We start from the raw sequence: 20,642 nt of genomic DNA, 5'->3' as shown, positions 1-20,642 counted from the left end.
TACTTTATTTATAGTGTTCTAACCATTGATAGGCCCCTTGATTACTTTATTATAGTGTCCTGACCATTGATAGGCCCTCTGAATAGTTCATCATACAGTGTTCTGACCATTGATAGGTCCCTTGATTACTTTATTATACAGTGTTCAAACAAACCACTGATACGCCCTTTCATTACTTTAATATAGTGTTCAAACCACTGATCGGCCCCTTGATTACTTTATTATACAGTGTTCTGACCATTGATAGGTCCCTTGATTACTTTATTATACAGTGTTCAAACCACTGATAGGCCCCTTGATTACTTTATTATACAGTGTTGTGACCATTGATCAGCCCTCTGTATACTTCATTATACAGTGTTCTGACCATTGATCAGCCCTCTGTATACTTCATTATACAGTGTTCTGACCTTTGGTATGCCCGTTGATTACTTCATTATACAGTGTTCTGATCAATGAGAGGTCCCTTGATTGCTTCATTATACAGTGTTCTGACCAATGAGAGGTCCCTTGATTACTTTATTATACAGTGTTCTGACCATTGATAGGCCCTCTGAATACTTTATTATACAGTGTTCTGACCATTGATAGGCCCCTTGATTATTTTATTATAGTGTTCTGACCATTGATAGGCCCCTTGATTACTTTATTATAGTGTTCTGACCACTGATAGGCCTTCATTACTTTAATATAGTGTTCTGACCATTGATAGGCCCTTTGATCACTTTATTATAGTGTTCTGACCATTGATAGGCCCCTTGATTACTTTATTATAGTGTTATGACCATTTATATGCCCGTTGCTTACGTTATTGTACAGTATTCTGACCAGTGATAGGCCCCTTTATTACTTTATTACAGTGTTCTGACCATTGATAGGCCCCTTTATTACTTTATTAGTGTTTTGACCATTGATAGGTCACTTGATTACTTGATTATATTGTGTTCAAACCACTGACAGGTCCCTTGATTACTTTATTATAGTGTTCAAACCTTTGATAGGCCCCTTGATTACTTGATTATACAGTGTTCAAACCAGTGATAAGCATACTGATTACTTTATTACAGTGTTCAAAATACTATTAGACCAGTCAGTAATCTGTATGATGATAACTCCATGAAAATCATACATGTTATCTAGACTTGCACATAGATTTTAGACTAATGTCAAGAAATGATTAACAATATTAACAATATATGATGCATTATACTTACAACAAAATAGGATGCATTATACTTACGACAATATAGGATGCATTATACTTACACAATATAGGATGCATTATACTTAGAGCAATATATGATGTATTATACTTACAACAAAATAGGATGCATTATACTTACCACAATATAGGATGCATTATACTTACCACAAATATAGGATGCATTATACTTACAACAATATAGGATGCATTACACTTACAACAATATAGGATGCATTATACTTACCACAATATAGGATGCATTACACTTAACAACAATATAGGATGCATTACACTTACAACAATATAGGATGCATTATACTTACAATAAGATCATACAAGATTAATAAGCACAAAAACCCACAACAAAAGAGTGCAATCAGTTTTTATTTTCTGTTTCCAACATTATAATACAATGTAAATAATAATTATGTAATAAAAATATAATACACAATATGTAGTAAAATAATGACATTAATATACAATAAAACTAAGTAATGCTTTCTCTGAAAACATATTCACAAAGTAATATTGCTTACACATGTTCTCAGAGCAGTAAACATAATAACACAGAAAATTCGAGTCCGTAAAGGGATGAAGCTCTACTGATCATACCGAATTTCCATAATCCAAGACAAGTCTGTTTTCTTCAGTCATTTTGTTCTTTTTAACTGTTGTTCACTGAAACCATTTCTGACATTCTCGTGAAACTCCAGCATACCAAAATTTGATAACAATTACACGTCCGACTTAAAATCTTGAGAAGATACCTGTATGTGCAGCACGATTCTTTGTCATGGTCTCTGAACTTAAACCTGATATCACAGATAGAGAAACACTAAATCAACTGAATATAAAGACTGGTTAAAATTCACTTGTATATTTACAAGTCACTGTGCTCATTAGCTTGGCAAAATACACAGTGCAAACAATGACCTTTGACAAAAGTGCTGATATGTTGGTGGTCAGATCTGCATCACTTTGATTCAGAACAGATAAAATAATGCAAAAACTGACCTACTGAAAACCCCATGTCAATTCCATCATTAATGCTGGACAAGCAGTAAGGTTTTCCACATGGTCGCTATGGTGACATGCTCAATGTCAGATGAGCACCAGGTGACATGCTCATTGTCAGATGGACACCACTGTCATTCATAGTTACTATGGTGACATGCTCGTTGTCAGATGAACACCATTGTCATTCACAGTCAGCTATATATAGCTATAAAAAATTTTTTTAGAAAAATTTCACAAAATTGCCACTGTCATAAAACCATCTTTGTAGAAGTAGTCAGTAAAGATTTTCTGGAGATGTAGCCTAATAAAAAAAATTATGGAGATGTAGCCTAATAAAAAATTTCAGAAGATGTAGCCTAATAAAGATTTTCAGGAGAAGTAGTGTAATAATAAGTTTCAGGAGAAGTAGCCAAATGAAAAATTTCAGAAGATGTAGCCTAATAAAAAATGTCAGAAGTAGCCTTATAAAAAATTTCAGAAGTTTCCAAATACAAATTTTCAGACTAGCCATCAAAGTAGCCATTTGACATTATGCAGATCATGGTCTACATTGTTTGGACCTGACTTATAAACAAGTAAATATGGCAGATTTGTACCTGTACATCACATATGCCCCAAATGCAGACCAGAAAGTCCAAGTAAATAAACAAAAATTGCAATAATGCCATGAAAATTTAGTGACTACATTTACATATACATAAAAACATGCCTAGCAAATTGCATTTGTCTATCTCAAGTGGTTTGTGCTGAACTGCACCTTATATTTTACTCAAAAGTCCAATTAGTTCAAAACAAGTGTGAAAAATAAAAAATTGGTATATAAAATAGAAAATCTAATCATCTACTTATGACAATGTGTGCATAGTTTTTATGGTTCTATGGCATAGTTTTTATGGTTCTATGGCATAGTTTTTATGGTTCTATGGCATAGTTTGCATGGTTCTATGGCATAGTTTGCATGGTTCTATGGCATAGTTTTTATGGTTCTATGGCATAGTTTTTATGGTTCTATGGCATAGTTTTCATGGTTCTATGGCATAGTTTTCATGGTTCTAAAGTAAATACTCTTGTGCTACTGCATGTAATGGATTCACATGCGGACACACAGATATACGGACGGATATGAGCAAAACAATGTGCTATCACAGTGGTGGCAATAATAAACCATATACAAATATTTTGCCACTTGATAGTTTTGAGTAACATTTACATGAAGAAATGACATGAATAATTTATGCCAATGTAAACTATTTCAAATTTATTTGTAAGAGTTACATAAAAAATGTACATGAATATGATTTAGATATCACTAATCAAATCACTGAAAAATGAAAAGTATCAATACACAAACTGTGAAACTTTTCATTCCTTCAATGAGCTGCTGACAACCCTAACTTTAGAGTCCAGATACTTTGTATACTGATGTACACACTGAGTCAATTGCATGGTATTATCTGTTTATTACTGACCAGGAGTGCAAATCCCAAAATGACTATTGATATACACAATTCTGTTGTGAATTTTAATTCTGAAATTTGCTTTTGGTCTTATACAAATGTACTGAAAAGTAATCATGCAATGCAATGACTTGTGGTCTTATACAGATGTACTGAAAAGTAATCATGCAATGTAATGACTTGTGAGTCAGCTGATCTGATGCCTAGACAAAAGGTCACAATGTTCATCAATCTTCTCAATGAAGAGATCTACAAGAGGTAGTACAAAATCTTCCTGCAAAGAAATAAAAATGGCAAGATTAAACAAAAAAAGTAATTAAATTTTGTGGTTTAACTAAGAAATAAAAATGTCATGGCTTAACAAAATTTGTTGTTTGAGTGTCATCATCTTTTGATAAGTTGAATTAGTTTCTTATTGCTGGTACAACCATGTGATCAAAACAATATTGCATTTTTAGTATCCAGTTCTCCAACTACACATGGAGTCAGGTAATTCAATGTTTCTCAATGAAAGCTGGCATCTGGAGGAATTTGCTAAAACAATTTTGATGCTGCCAAATTTGAAAATATCATGTATTTTGAAGTTTGTAAATTATTTTTTACTTGTTGTTTATCTAAGTATTTTACCAATTTGAAACATTTTGCTAACTCTTAAAACTTTTAGCAAAATATACAGCTTTTATTACACTTAACTGACTTTTTCTACACAGTGTCAAAGTCATTCAAATAATTAAATGTCCCCAAGTCACTCATATAATTAAAAAATCCCAAAGTCACTCATATAATTAAAAAGTCCTAAAGTCATTCATTTAATTAAAAAACAATAATAATAATAATAATGAGGACTTTGTATAGCACCTAATCTTTAGAAGCTCAAAGTGCTTTACAACATTAGACAACACCTTTAACACAAAAAACCCATATATAATGATATTACTACAAAAAACAAACACCATGAAATTAGAAAACATAAAAAACATGCTGAAAATATTTAAGGTCAGGAACATTATTAGGTCTTTAAGTTTGTTCTTGCAGTTGAAACAAGTGAGTTTTAAGAGCACTCTTGAATGGGATCACTATGGCTTTGTGGCTAAGTTCAGTGGGCAATTCATTCCACGTTGCTGGGCCCTGGTATGCAAAAGAACATTATCCATATGACTTTGTTTTCATAGTGGGAATAATGAGTATACAATTGTCAGAAGAGGAGCATAAGTATCTTGCTGGTGTGTACACATGGGTGAGGTTGGATAGGTATGTTGGACCGGAGTCTGTCAGTGAAAGGTAGCACAGAGAACAAATTTGTGTTTGATTCTGGATCGAATAGATAGCCAGTGTAGGGTATAGAGCAGCGGGGAGGTGTGCTCTGATCGTGGTACTCTAAGTATGATCCGAGCAGCAGTGTTTTTTTTAACTTTTTGAAGTTTCTGAAGTAGATATTGAGATGAATCAGACAGAATTGAGTTACAATAGTCTAGTCTTGAAAGTACTAATGATATACAAGTGTTTTAGTGGCATTATCTGAAAGATATTTGCAAATGGAGCTGATGCATCTCAACTCAAGATGTGCAGCCTTGCATATGTTCATGACATGTTGGTGCAACGTGAGAGTACTGTCCAGAGTGACACCTAGGTTTCATACTGACCGTGTGAATTTAATGTTGGTGTTACTGATATTTGTTGTTTTGAGGTAAAGGATGTGACTGAGAAAGTCTTTGTGTTGTGATTAGAATGGCCTCAGTTTTATCATCATTCATCTGCAGCTTGTTACATGTCATCCATGATTTCCCATCAGAAATGCACCTCTCTACACCTTGGATGGTAGCATCAACTACACATATATTCTGTGACATTATCAATTTTGGTATAAGTTACCAGAAGACTGCATACAAGCACTTTAGTAGCCATGATTTAATCCTATTAAAATAGTAGCCATGATTTAAATTGTATTTTAATATTTAGTAGCCATGATTTAAATTGTACTGTAATATTTAGTAGCCATGATTAAATCTGTATTACAGTATTTAGTAGCAATGATTTAAATCTGTATTACAATAGATAGTATCCCTTATTTAATGTATCATTATATTTAGTAGCAGGGATTTAATCTGTATTATAATATTTAGTAGCTGGGATTTAATCTGTATTATAATATTTAGTAGTTGTGTTTTAATCTGTATTATAATATTTAGTATCCATGATTTAATCTGTATTGTAAAATTTAGTAGCATTATTTATTCTGTATTATAATATTTAGTAGCCATTATTTATTCTGTATTATAATATTTAGTAGCTGGGATTTAATCTGTATTATAATATTTAGTATTGTGTTTTAATCTGTATTATAATATTTAGTATCCATGATTTAATCTGTATTGTAAAATTTAGTAGCCATTATTTAATCTGTATTATAATATTTAGTATCCATGATTAAATCTGTATTATAATATTTAGTATCCATGATTAAATCTGTATTATAATATTTAGTATCCATGATTTAATCTGTATTATAATATTTAGTAGTCATTATTGAATCTGTATATAATATTTAGTAGCTGGGATTTAATCTGTATAATATTTAGTTGCCATGATTTAATCTCTATTAAAACAGTAGCCATGATTAAATCTGTAAAGTAGTATTTAGCAGGCTTGTTTTAATTTGTATTATAATATTTAGTAGCCATGATTCTACCTGACTTACAATATTTAGTAGCCATGATTTAATCTCTATTTTAATATTTATTAGCCAAGATTCTATCTGACTTACAATATTTAGTAGCCATAATTTAATTTGTATTATAGTATTTAGTAGCCATGATTCTACCTGACTTACAATATTTAGTAGCCATGATTTAATCTCTAGTTTAATATTTAGTAGCCATGATTTAATCCGACTTACAATTTGTAGTAGCCATGGTTTAATCTTTATTATAATATTTAGTAACCATGATTAAATCTTTATTATAATATTTAGTCGTTGTGTTGTAAATGAGACAAGTCTAAGTACCTGTCCTAGTTTTATTGGTAGGCTTACATATGCATAGATGAAACAAGTCTAATTACCAGTCCTAGTATTACTGCATGAATGAACACTACTCATTGTCAAAGCATAAGCATAAAAATGATGACGGTTGTAAGTCTAGACCAGTTACTGCAGACAAGTGATTTGCCACACCTTACCATTAAGCATAAAAATGATGACGGTTGTAAGTCTAGACCAGTTACTGCAGACAAGTGATTTGCCACACCTTACCATTAGGCATAATAATGATGACAGTTGTAAGTCTAGACCAGTTACTGTAGACAAGAGATTTGCCACACCTTACCATTAAGCATAATAATGATGACAGTTGTAAGTCTAGACCAGTTACTGCAGACAAGAGATTTGCCACACATTACCATCAAGAATAAGTCTAGACCAGTTATTGCAGACAAGAGGTTTGCCACATGTTAGCATCAAGCATAATAATGATGACAGTTGTAAGTTTAGACCAGTTACTGCAGACAAGAGATTTGCCACACATTACCATTAAGCATAATAATGATGACAGTTGTAAGTCTAGACCAGTTACTGCAGACAAGAGATTTGCCACACATTACCATCAAAGATAAGTCTAGACCAGTTACTGCAGACAAGAGGCTTGCCACATGTTAGCATCAAGCATAATAATGATGACAATTGTAAGTCTAGACCAGTTACTGCAGACAAGAGATTTGCCACACATTACCATTAAGCATAATAATGATGACAGTTTTAAGTCTCGACCAGTTACTGCAGGCAAGTGATTTGCCACACCTTACCATTAAGCATAATAATGATGACAGTTGTTAAGTCTAGACCAGTTATTGCAGACAAGAGATTTGCCACACATTACCATCAGGAATAAGTCTAGACCAGTTATTGCAGACAAGAGATTTGCCACACATTACCATCAAGGATAAGTCTAGACCAGTTATTGCAGACAAGAGATTTGCCACACATTACCATCAATAATAAGTCTAGACCAGTTATTGCAGACAAGAGGTTTGCCTCACATTACCATCAAGGATAAGTCAAGACCAGTTACTGCAGACAAGAGATTTGCCACACATTACCATCAAGAATAAGTCTAGACCAGTTACTGCAGACAAGAGGTTTGCCACATGTTATTATCAAGCATAATAATGATGACAGTTGTAAGTTTAGACCAGTTACTGCAGACAAGAGCTTTGCCACACATTACCATCAAGGATAAGTCTAGATCAGTTACTGTAGACAAGAGATTTGCCTCACATTACCATCAAGGATAAGTCAAGACCAGTTACTGCAGACAAGAGATTATCCACACATTACCATCAAGGATAAGTCTAGACCAGTTACTGTAGACAAGAGATTATCCACACATTACCATCAAGGATAAGTCTAGACCAGTTACTGCAGACAAGAGATTATCCACACATTACCATCAAGGATAAGTCTAGACCAGTTACTGCAGACAAGAGATTTGCCACACATTACCATCAAGGATAACTCTAGACCAGTTACTGCAGACAAGAGATTTGCCACACATTACCATCAAGGATAAGTCTAGACCAGTTACTGCAGACAAGAGGATTGCCACATGTTAGCATCAAGCATAAGTCTAGACCAGTTACTGCAGACAAGAGGTTTGCCACATGTTAGTATCAAGCATAATAATGATGACAGTTATAAGTCTAGACCAGTTACTGTGGACAAGAGATTATCCACACATTACCATCAAGGATAACTCTAGACCAGTTACTGCAGACAAGAGATTTGCCACACATTACCATCAAGGATAAGTCAAGACCAGTTACTGCAGACAAGAGGTTTGCCACTTGTTAGCATAAAGCAACATTGCTGATAGATTTTCTTTTATATCACTGTTTTTACAGCAATGTGTAAAGGCAGTCACAAGAAAATGACAGAAATGAGTATTTATCACAGGACAATGACTTCTTAGCCAAAGCAATATGGATTATTCAGGCAAACATGCATTTTAGATTCCTGACCAAGTGAATCTGAATGAATTCAATGTGATTGAGCCTAAAATTTTTCCTTAAAATGTTCATGCCATGTCATTGTTTGCTAATGAGCACATGGCTGCTGTTATCAGTCAATGCCGTCTACCAAGAGAGAACAATCATCAGCGCCAATGAAGTAATGAATGGGGGATTCTGAAGTAAACTGTATAAAGAGGACTTCAGGTGCTGAACTGCTGACAAAACTACAAAGTACTTGCAGGGCCTTCCATTAGATTTAAAATCAGAAGATGAGTTGCTAAAGTAGATGGGGGGGGTTAGGGATAATTTTAATTTTGATGAACAAATGAACTTTTTTTAATGGGAGTATTAATCACAAAGAAACACTGAATGTTACTTGCATAGTCATCCACCAGGTTTCGTTTTTTTCTCATTCATTTTATTTCTTTTCTGTGTATACTTTTCTAATGCTTCTGTTTATTTCTGCAGGTTTGATTTTCCACCTCAAAAAGACCACTTGGCTACACTGATTTCCATGAAGTTCGTGTTCCTCACATCAGAATTCAGTCTTTCACTGGCCACTGCAAACAACTGGGATGCCTCCTGAAAGTCTTCTTTATAGGCTCCCTAATTTTTTGTCTGGATTGAATCTTTGTCTGATAGCATTCTCTTTACTTTTTTTTTGTGGTTTCTGTCTAATGCCTTTATTTGATTTGGCTTTTGTATCTTTAATAGGTTTGACAAAACTTTTCCTCTTAAAAATGATTTTTGTACTTAATGTGATTTTTTCACAGCACTAAGTAAGCTCTGAATTAATGGAGTATCAGTGATGCTTTCCTCGTACATTATGACAGTATCTCTAGTAAGTCTTAGTCCATTTATGGACTCTTCTACAAGAAGTGTTCAGCCTTCTGTCAGTATGTTTCTGATTGTTCAGAAACATCTTTCAACATCGGTATTTCCATGAACCAAACATAATGCTGATTTTATTCAAAATGAGAATACTTCTGCATTCTTGTCAAACTTTTGTCTCTCTATTCGAATAATGGTCAACCATAATAAGATCTTCATTATCATTGTGTGTTTATTATTCTGGGACCTTGTCACTCTTCCATTATAAAAGGCACACCATATTTGACGATATTTGGTAAGCTTTCTGCAAGTCTCCTTCTGAATCTAGACGCCAAATCCGAGGCCTGTTTTCTGAATTCATGACATCCACTCTCAGTAAGCTTTTTCCCAATCAAATTACCAATGAGAGCAACCTTGATGAACTTAAGCGTGAATTGTTTACAAATACTGCACACCTTATGGAGAACATGAATACAAAAATTCTTGTTTATGAAACAAGGCCAACAATCTCTCCAATAATGACTCCACATTTATCAGAAGTAAATCTTCATACTGGTTTTCACATTTTGCAAACTTTCACAGATTCTTCTTTCTTTTTGTTCATCAGAGGATTCTCAGATTTGCCTCCCCTTGCTCTTGCTGCTATATCTATCAGCATTGAAACACTGCATTCCACCTCAGTCTTCATATGCTACTTGTGATGAACATGCTTCATGAACAAGATCATCCTCCAAATCCTATTTCTGACAGATTATTCATGAAACCATCCTTCTGTGAGACATAAACCAGTCACACAGATCTAAAGCTAACTGCTCTCCAAAAATACCAAGACGTTTTCTGAAGGCACTGTGAACAACATGCAGTGCACATGAAAAAACTGTACCATCTCTGAAAACCTAAGGCTTTGAACTGGTGTGTTAACAAAAAATCAAAGTCTTATTAACATTTGGGCTATCACATCCTAATTAAATAATCTGAGATGGAAGCATCTGGTATTCCTTTTATATCAGAATGTCATCCAGTACCTGTCCTACATCGCTTCCTTTCCCATGACCGAACATAACAGCTTTAAAGAACTGAGCTACAACTACCCAGTCTCATCTGTCCAGAAACAAATCAGAACATCACAGTACTTTTTTCTCCCTGTGCCTTTGCTGTTTGGTCAAGCTGCAAGGTAAAGGACATTTTACTGTTATTTATTTTCTGTAAGATATACTTCCTGAAGTATGGCCCAAGTCAGTGAGAAATGTTGCTTTTGCTCATTGTAAAAACCTGAAAAACTCCGCCAGAAAATAATGTTTGGAAAAGTTTTTGGGTTCCAGCATGGGAACTGTAAGAATACCCAGAAGCACTACTTTCATGGCCTATAAAGCTTCTGCTATAGCGATTTGTTCCTGATGGGTTTCTGGTTGTATAACCCTTGCCTGTGACTAGGGTATTGGTCCAGGATTGCCACAGGATTTACTGCTTTTCCCACCTGATGATATGAAAAATGTCTGAGATTTTCTGAATGTCACTTTTCCAATCTCCTTATGCATCTCTCCTTCAGCATGACTTGTTTGCTGCTTAAGTCCAGTGTTTCCACAATGAATTATTTTTAAGGTGTGTCTTTCCTACAGAAATGATTTATCTAATGTGTATGCTATAAGTATGCATATTACAGTTGATTATTCCTTCAGGTTCCTTCTTTGAGAAATACGATGATTCTAAATGGCTTCAGCTCACCTTCCTCCCAAATTGTATGCATCACATCACATGAAACTTGTAGTCAGATGGGATTTGAAGACAGGAATCTCAGTGGAATTGGAGAGCAAATCTTTCCTTTGATAAACTACTGAGAATAAAGATATAGATAGGCAAAACAGAATCCTCGCATTATGCGGTTAGTAGAACCATCACATGCCAGCATAAAATTAAAACCAAGTAGAAATAGTAGGGCCATTTTGGAAAAAGTGGAGAAAAATAGGGAATCAAACAAACAGTAAAACTAGGGCTGATATAAAGTCCATATATGAGATATCCTATGACCAAAGAGTGGTTGCTCAAAGTACTGTACTAGTATGTATTGGTCAAAGTATATATTGGTCAAGACATTTTACTTCTCTACTGGTCAAAATCTTTGATCTGCCAGACATTTTACCTAATAAAGAGAAGAACTCACCTTGCTACTGATCAGTCGTTCACACTTTTTGGTCCATTTCTTGTCACGTCGCTTTTCTGTTTCTATGCCAGATTCCTGATGAACAAAAACAACATTTTTCAGAAATCCAATAAAGTTTTGTTTACTTTTTATGGTCAGGAAAAGTTTTAATTTTGTTGTCCAATCTCTTAGGCCAAACATGGCCAGATATAAATTATTCTGCTCTTGGAGTAGAATGTACAGATATGAACATCATTTTATGAGATTTTCTTTAATTACCAATCAGAAATACATCTAATTTTAATCTATAATCATGTTTTGATTTTTGTTTTCTCAGTTTTGACAAAGGGACACATGAGCACCTGGAACACCTTTACACCCATAAAGGCAGGTAGCATAAAACAGTAGGCTGAACATTCTCTTATAAAATGTATGGACAATATAGATAAAGAACCTAAGTGCTAATGTTTATATGAAATGTATGAATAAGCTGAATAATGTTTATATGAAATGTATGAATAAGCTGAATAATGTTTATATGAAATGTATGAATAAGCTGAATAATGTTTATATGAAATGTATGAATAAGCTGAATAATGTTTATATGAAATGTATGAATAAGCTGAATAATGTTTATATGAAATGTATGAATAAGCTGAATAATGTTTATCTTTTGCCAATCTTGGGAACCAAAGACCAAAATCTGACTGTTTACTTTGCAGATTTTTAACATCCATAAAACTAAAACTCTTCAATAATATTTGTTTTTGTTTCAGATGTAAACTCAAATTTTCATCCACACAGTTTTATCCGCAAGAAAATAATCTCTGACGCAAATCAAAGAAATATTAACCCACAACAAATTCTGATTCCAGATAATACATTACAGGCAGGGCAGAGGACAAGAAAACATACCACCTAATTAGGAAGTTTGCAAATTTTGTACCAATAATTCTAGGGCTGGATCTACCACTAAATGGCATCACATAATACCATCATATATAATATGTGGCTGGATCTACCACTAAATGGCATCACATAATACCATCATATATAATATGTGGCTGGATCTACCACTAAATGGTATCACATAATACCATCATATATAATATGTGGCTGGATCTACCACTAAATGGCATCACATTATACCGTCATATATTATATGTGGCTGGATCTGCCACTAGATGGCATCACATAATAACATCATATATAATATGTGGCTGGATCTACCACTAAATGGCATCACATAATAACATCATATATAATATGTGGCTGGATCTACCACTAAATGGCATCACATAATAACATCATATATAATATGTGGCTGGATCTGCCACTAGATGGCATCACATAATAACATCATATATTGTATGTGGCTGGATCTGCCACTAGATGGCATCACATAATAACGTCATATTTTATGTGGGGCTGGATCTACCACTGAACATTATCACAAAATAACATCATAACCTCTCCCTTGATAACTTGCGCACAACGGGGTCCACAAACATAGACTTGCACTATAAGCAAGAGTGCGAGTTATTTAGGGACCTCCAAAAATTGAAAAAAATCTGGTCAGACATAGAGAAAACCCATGGGGGAGGGGTAGTCCTACAATGTAAGACACATCACCCAATATTTTTGTTTTGGGGGTTGATAGTACCACTAAAACATAAATAACATGTGATACGTCTTCCGCTGTAGGACTGGAGTGGTAGGGAACTGGGCTGTTTAATGACTGAATCCTTGTTTTACAATCACGTCGTTATTTAATTGTTAATAACGTGCTTTTTCTAATGAAGCTGTTCATTATTCTGTATAAATAACATTTACTTTCAAAATTTCCAACATGTTAAAGATCATTCCAATTGGTTTCAACAACCATCACGTGTACGTGAAAACGTGTGTATTACATCATTGCTTTCTGGTTTGTTGATTAGTCTGGTTCCAGGAGTGGTATTTAATAGTATAGTACCTAGTCAGGAATCAAAGTAGCAGGGAACTAGACTAACTGTTGATACACCACCAAACAAGATTCCTTTTTTTTTTAAAACTAGTGACATTTATTTTGTGAGACAATTGTCTTCATCGAAACTCAATTTTTGAATTGTCCAATTAGTGCAATATTTATGTCATGATTTCATTGGAAGTAATAGTGAAACTTCTTATCATCCTTGAGGATATCTCTAAATGCCAGTTCAGGAATTCTCTGAAACTCACATGCCAACAATGATCCATATCTGTGAAACCAAGCTTTTTATTTTACAAAGTATTCGTTTTGCTTGGATGCTATCTTTGATCATAGTTATGAATGAGCTGGATAATTTAAGATAGTTTACGTTATATACACAATAACACTCTTCAATTGATCGAATGAAGTGAGTTCACCCGATATATGACCAGGGCCACCATTTTTTTAAGTATGAGTGATTTGCATGCCTTTTAACTTTTCTTTTATTCCACCTCTTTTTTTGATTTCAAAAGACCTAATTAATGTGATAATACAAAGGAGGGCAACTTTTAATTAAGTGCAACAATATGACAAATAGTTCAGCAAGTCAGTTATCAAAACATGGTTGGCACTTAATTAGGTTCTCAGAGAAATGCTTGAAGAGACAGCTGTTACGGTAGATTGACACATTTTACGTTTAAATACACATTACATTTATGATGATTACATTTAAGAGGAACTAAAAAATAGAATTAAAACACAAATTTCACTTTAAAAAATTAATTTAATTGGAATTTAAATATTAATGTACTGTCTACACCGGGCGTAAGTGACATTTTCATTGATCAAAATTTCCCTGAATATCTTTAATTACGGTGTACTAAGAACATCATTTAGAAAACCAATTATATGAATTCTAATTAAAAGCTGATAATTTCAAAATGTTGATTAAAATTTCCAGGTCCTATCTACCATTTTCAACCATAAAATGAGCCATTTATCACTGTGTGTGTGATTAGGATTTTTAACATATCTTTAACAATTTTTCAGTCATATCACTACGATATCTGCTGTGTGGCAGTTTATAGTGATGTCTAGCACTGAGGCATCATGAGACAGACACGTAGCATGATGTCCCACCCAGTCACATTATCTTGACACCAGGCCAACAAGTCCTAACACTAACCTCTTAATGCTGAGTGCCAAGCGAGGTAGCTGTAAGTACCATTTTTATAAGTCTTTGGTATGACTCGGCCGGGAATCAAACCCATGACCTCCCGCTTCTGAGGCAGACGCTCTAACAATTAGGCCACCAGAGCGGTCCATATATCACTGAACAGCTTCACAAAATAACATCATATGATAAAGAAGTATCTGCATTTTTATTTGACGTCACTCACCGGTTTGGACGCCTCTCCATCAGCACTCATGATGTCCTCCAGATCAGACTGGCTCAGATTCAGGATATTCTTGGCAAGATTCTGGGCACGTTGTAAGGAGTTATTCCCCTTTGAAACATCTACTGCTTTCTCCTTACTTTTCTGCATCTCCCTAGCAACAGACCTTGCTTTATGCAACTTCCTTAATACCTCCTGTCCCAAAGCCTGAAGTAAAGGATAAAAATGAATGCATAATATTTTAATGGCTTACTGAGTTATTTATTTAAGCAGGGCCATAATGAAAACAAAATAACAAGGGGTCCATGGAATAATAAGTCTCAACAATAAAACTTCAAATATATGACCAGACTCAAAGAAACTTTAATCAAAATATTTCTAAAATATATTAACATTCCTGGACAGACCCTTATCACAGAAATTGCAGGTTGTTGTTGTTGTAGGGTTTAACGCCATTTTTCAGCACACGATAGGCTATATATGGTGGCCAGTATTAATGGTGGAGGAAGAAACCGCGAAATCCCTGGAAAGAACCACCGACCCTCGAGAAGCTACTGGCAAGCTTTCTCACATACCCACATTGGCCGAATCCGAGACTCAAACCCATGCAGACAGAGGTGAGATGGCAGTGATCCGTAACGGAGAGCGCTTTAGACCACTCGGCCACTCGGGACCCCAGAAATTGCAGGAGAATAGACACTTGTGTCTCATAACATAGCTAATAAATAAAAAATTAAAAATGAACCAGCCTTGATGTGACCTGATTCTCAGAAACTTTAACCACAAATGTTTCCACAATGTATTAACATTCCTAAAGAGGCCTTTATCATCAAAGTTGCTGGAAAGTGCACCTTATAAGAATATTAATAAAGGAAAAAAGAAAGAAGAACCAACCTTGATGAACATTTGGTGCACGTGTATTTTAGCATGAGCCTCAGCGAGTTTTTGCTGAGCAGTGTCAATGGCAACTTCACTATGATGGGCAAGCCCCTTCAGTTGTTGCTGAGCAGTCTTCTCAAGTTCTGTCAGGGAAGATTCCAGCTCCATCTTTTTGTTTTGACATTCCATCAGCTGGTGACTCTGTGCAGGAAGAATAAAACCAAAACATTACCCTTGGTTTCAAATTTAAGACTCACTTTGAAATACACAATCTAAATTAGTGAAAATGTTTAATATTTGCTGCCATATACCACTAGAAAATAGGTCATTCCAAGCCTACTTTTGTGTGATTCAAATTATTAATGTAACTTTAACAATTTTTCAGTCATATTGCTATGATGTTTGCAGTGTGGCAGTTTATAGTGATGACTAGCACTGTGGCATAATGCCGCAGACATGTAGCATCATGTCCCACCAAATATGACACCAGGCCAACCATCCTAGCACTAACCTCTTAATGCTGAGCACCAAGTGAGGCAGCTGCCAGTACCATTTTTTGAAGTCTTTAGCATGATTCAGACAAGGTTCAAAACCTGTAACCTCCAACATCCAGGGTGAATGATCTAATCACTTAGACCACTGGAGCGGTCCCTAATTTTGTAAGAAAAATAATGTCTTGTGAAAGAAAATTATTTTACAATGCATGAAAACAAAAAATTTGTCACTTAATGCTGTGTACAACGTTTTTGGTTAAGCACTTTTGGACCTATATAAACCCAAAATAGTTGCTCAAGTCTGAAAGAAAATAGTCCATTTTTCTATTAGGTGAATTGTTCCATTATTACTTTTACCCCCAAAAATGGTGTTTTTCTTTTTTTGCACAGGCTTCTTCAACAGACATTCCTGATCTAGAAATTGGGCACTTACCTTCTAAGCACCAAAAAACTATTGTCATTAATATCATATACTTTTCCATTTGCGCTTGTTCCAAAGCCAGCAAATTAATATGCCCATCCTATCAACCTCAACTGGAGCACTATTTTCTGTTTTCTTCTTGGTATATAAGGTAGCCTTAATTGTGCAATGGTGTCTGTTTTTATGAAATGCAGCAAAAAGGATAATGGCATGTGAAATGGAATCATATAAATATTATTTTTATTACATACTTTGAAATTACTAACATAAATATAAATGATGAGTAATTTCCCATACTCAGAGCGTAAGTATCTTAAAAAATTCAAAAATGTTGGCAATGTCTCAATGCCTTCATCATGTTGATCATGTGATTTATAATGGTCATGTGATATGAGGAGACTGGTGTAGATGGGTGGTAATTCAAACCCCTCATCCCTGTTTAGTGTTGGCCTCCACCGTCTTATTTCAATTGCCTCTTTCACCTTCCTTTTCCATGTGTAGTCCTCACATGTGATGACCTTAGTCACAATCGGAATGAAGGAATGTCCCATATTTCTACAGTGTTTGTCTGATGACTTTCTCCTCATGTGCTCCTTAATCCTCGTTTCTTACATTCTACCTGTTTCCCCGGGGCCCCGAGTGGCCGAGTGGTCTAAAGTGCTCTCCGTTACGGATCACTGCCATCTCACCTCTGTCTGCGTGGGTTCGAGTCTAGGATTCGTCCAATGTGGGTATGTGAGAAAGCTTGCCAGTAGCTTCTCGTGGGTCAGTGGTTCTTCCTGTGGTTTTCCCGGTTTCTTCCTCCACCATTAATACTGGCCGCCATACATAGCCTATCTTGTGCTGAAAAATGGCGTTAAAACCCCACAACAACAACAACAACAACCTGTTTCCCCAATGTAGTCATTCTCACAATCATTACATCTGATATAATAAAACACACCTTTCTTAAAATTATCTGTTTTGTACTTCACCCGTGTAAAGAGTTGTATGGATTGTGATATATGTTGATCCCATGATGTCTGAATCCTCTAGCAAGGACTTCTGATGTACCAAGGATATATAGCATAATGATGTTATTTCTATATGGGCCACTCCTGGCTTTGTTTGGTGCTTTTTACCACTTTTCTGGAAGTTTGAAAATCCACTCTGGATATCAATTTACTCTTAGTGCAACTTTCACATGCTCTACTTCTTCCATTTGATCTGTCTCATCAGTGACAAGGGAGTTAGCTTGGTGAATTAAAGATCTCACAACCAACCTCTTGTGTTCCAGATGATAATTGGAAAACAAGTTGAGGTACTGGTCAGTGTGGGTTGGTTTTCTGTACACAGTGACTTTGGTTGATCCATCATCATTTACATGTATGCACCTGTCCAAGAATGGTAGTTTGCCATTTTCTTCTTGTTCTAAAGTGAACTGAATATGTGGATCAGTGGAGTTGAAATGATCAGAGAACTCCCTCAACATGGTACTCTTGTAGTTCAATTAAGGTATTGTCCAAATATATGAACCACAGAAAAAGTGGGTTCTTGGCTGAATCCAAAGCCTTTTTCTAAAAATTTCCATGTTTTAAATTAGCAACTATTGGTGAGATAGGAAACCCCATTGCCACTCCCCGTTTCTGCTGGTGAAACTGCCCATTATAGATAAAATATGTGCTGTCCAAACACAGTTTCAATAAGGCACAGATATGTTCAGTAGGAAAGTCACATCTAGATTTCAGGGTATCGTCTGCCTCTAATTTCTCTCTGACCAAACTCATAGCTTTGTCCACTGGAATACAGATGAAAAGTGCTGATACCTCATAAGAGATGAGTTTTCTACATAGTGGTACCTCTAGGTCCCTATGCTACTGATGAGATGTAAAGTTTTGCCAACTACAGGCCCTCTGAAAGAAGCTAGATATTTGGCCAAAGCATACAGTACACTGCCCAGCTAAATACTGTTTGTCAGAGTGGGGCATCCTTCTTGTGATTTTTAGGTAACCTATATAGCTTCAAATGTTTTCAGCAGCGGAGTTGAGACAGTGGTACAATGTGTAAAATTTGGTCATTCTTTCATTGTTTTAATATGTTCACCATTTTATTTTTTACTGATGTTGTAGGGTCTCTCCTTAATTTTTGACATGTCTTTGTCATTAACCAACAGTTCCATTCTTCACATAATCAACCCTGTTGAATAATACTATGGTGCATCCTTTGTTAGCCGGTATGACCACTATGCTTTTATCTTTGCTAAGTCCCCTATGGTTATTCTCACCTTTACAGTTGTATTGCTTCTGGAAGGTTTAACATTCTTCAGAATTGTTGCAAAATCACCCCTCAGGCTCTCTGCTCAATTGATCAATAATCTGACTGTACGCCATTATAAGTCATGTGATCAACATAAGATGGTGATGAAGCCAATGCCAAAACTTTTGAAATCCTGAGATTCTTATGCTCTGAGTATGGGAAATTACTCATGATCATGAATTATCCAGAATATGGAAGTTACCTTTTCAGCTATACATATATATATATATATATATATATATATATATATATATATATATATATATATATATATATATATATATATATTGTTTATTATAATTATAGTTGAGATATTGTAATAATTTACTGTTTTTGATGATATTGTCTCAAATGAAAATAAGGGTTTTGGTGAAAATAAAATTAACTATACGAAAACATCTCACTATGTAAATATAAATGCAGGATGGAATCATCATTCTTTTATTTTTTAATTACTAACTCATTAATGTTAATTGGCTTCAAGTGTCATGAAAATATTAGATTATTTGATTGTTAAAGGTAAAAAGGCCATCATGACTGTCAGTGCTACACTGCATATTATTTGAAGAACTGACAATTAATGGTTGCTGATTCTTAAATTACTTGAACAGTAAAATTATGAACTTTAAAACATATTTTTTTTATTTAAGTTTCAGTTATAAATATTTTATTTCAAGTTTTTCCTAACTGTTTGGTAAATGAACTGGAATCATGTCTGTGAAACTGAGATCAATTTATGAAATGGAATCAAAAAACAAATAATGGTTTTAATTATTATTTGAACATATCTATTATGTTACAAATAAATTTATCTATTGTAAGCTTAATAAGAAAACTAATTACAGACATAATTCCATTTATATGCCAAATTCCACTTTGCATCACAAAGGTTGGACTTGTTACACTAGTGTAAATTGTATAATGGTTAGTATTTGTATTTTAGTTTCTAATGAAAGTATTATTAATCAAAATATTCAGTAAAAGTAAAAAATGCGAAACAATTTATTTCATTACCTTTTCCATACTTGATTTGTGTGTATGTGTGTGTTCTTGACACTACTTCTTGTCCACCTAAAACTTACTGAATCCCAATTTTTTTCAGCTTATACAACAAAGGGTTAATTCAAAGATGTATTATACAAGGTAAATATTATAATTCCATCTTGCATAAAATTTTTCCATTTCAACAAAGAACTCCATTGCACATTTAAGACCTGCCCTAGTATATGCTCTTACTGCATTTAGTTCTTTGCCACGACCATATTTGAAATGCTCCAGATTTAAAAGTTGAATAAAAAATGCTTCTCGCAAAACTCTCTGGGAATTTACATTTCATTGTCTTCCCAAAATTTGATGCTGTAAGTTTCATTTACCTGGATATTTGAAATAAAAATCGCCATGTTTTATGCATGCATGTAGCATATCTGTGCTTTTTGTTGGTACAAATAAATAGAGTATGTGTCTCCCTGCAGCAAGCACCTGTTTTGGAATTTCCAGATTTTACAAGAAAACACTAGATCTTTATTTACAAGTATTGTGAAACTGGTCTGCCGCT

At 34.5% G+C, this 20,642-nt stretch overlaps 1 protein-coding gene and 1 pseudogene across 3 annotated transcripts in view; both read right to left on the bottom strand.

Annotated features, from left to right (window-relative positions):
• Positions 1 to 1,569: 1,569 nt before the first annotated feature.
• Positions 1,570 to 20,642, bottom strand: part of LOC149800866 (centlein-like) — a 233,089-nt gene continuing 214,016 nt past the window's right edge. For all 3 annotated transcript variants that reach the window (XM_089954882.1, XM_089954881.1, XM_089954883.1), the window contains 4 exons: positions 15,893 to 16,078; positions 15,002 to 15,205; positions 11,672 to 11,746; positions 1,570 to 3,952 (listed from right to left, as the gene is read on the bottom strand). In XM_089954882.1, coding sequence (XP_089811008.1) covers positions 3,866 to 3,952; positions 11,672 to 11,746; positions 15,002 to 15,205; positions 15,893 to 16,078 — 552 coding nt within the window. In that variant the 3' untranslated portion in view covers positions 1,570 to 3,865. The remainder of the gene's footprint in view (positions 3,953 to 11,671; positions 11,747 to 15,001; positions 15,206 to 15,892; positions 16,079 to 20,642) is intronic.
• On the bottom strand, positions 16,644 to 20,487 carry LOC149800867 (uncharacterized; annotated as a pseudogene).

Source organism: Sinohyriopsis cumingii, chromosome 4 (assembly GCF_028554795.1).
Source record: "Sinohyriopsis cumingii isolate HCF-2022 chromosome 4, ASM2855479v2, whole genome shotgun sequence".
Lineage (NCBI taxonomy): Eukaryota > Metazoa > Mollusca > Bivalvia > Unionida > Unionidae > Sinohyriopsis > Sinohyriopsis cumingii.
Note: the sequence above shows the minus strand (reverse complement) of the source record. Positions and strands in the feature narration are given on the sequence as shown.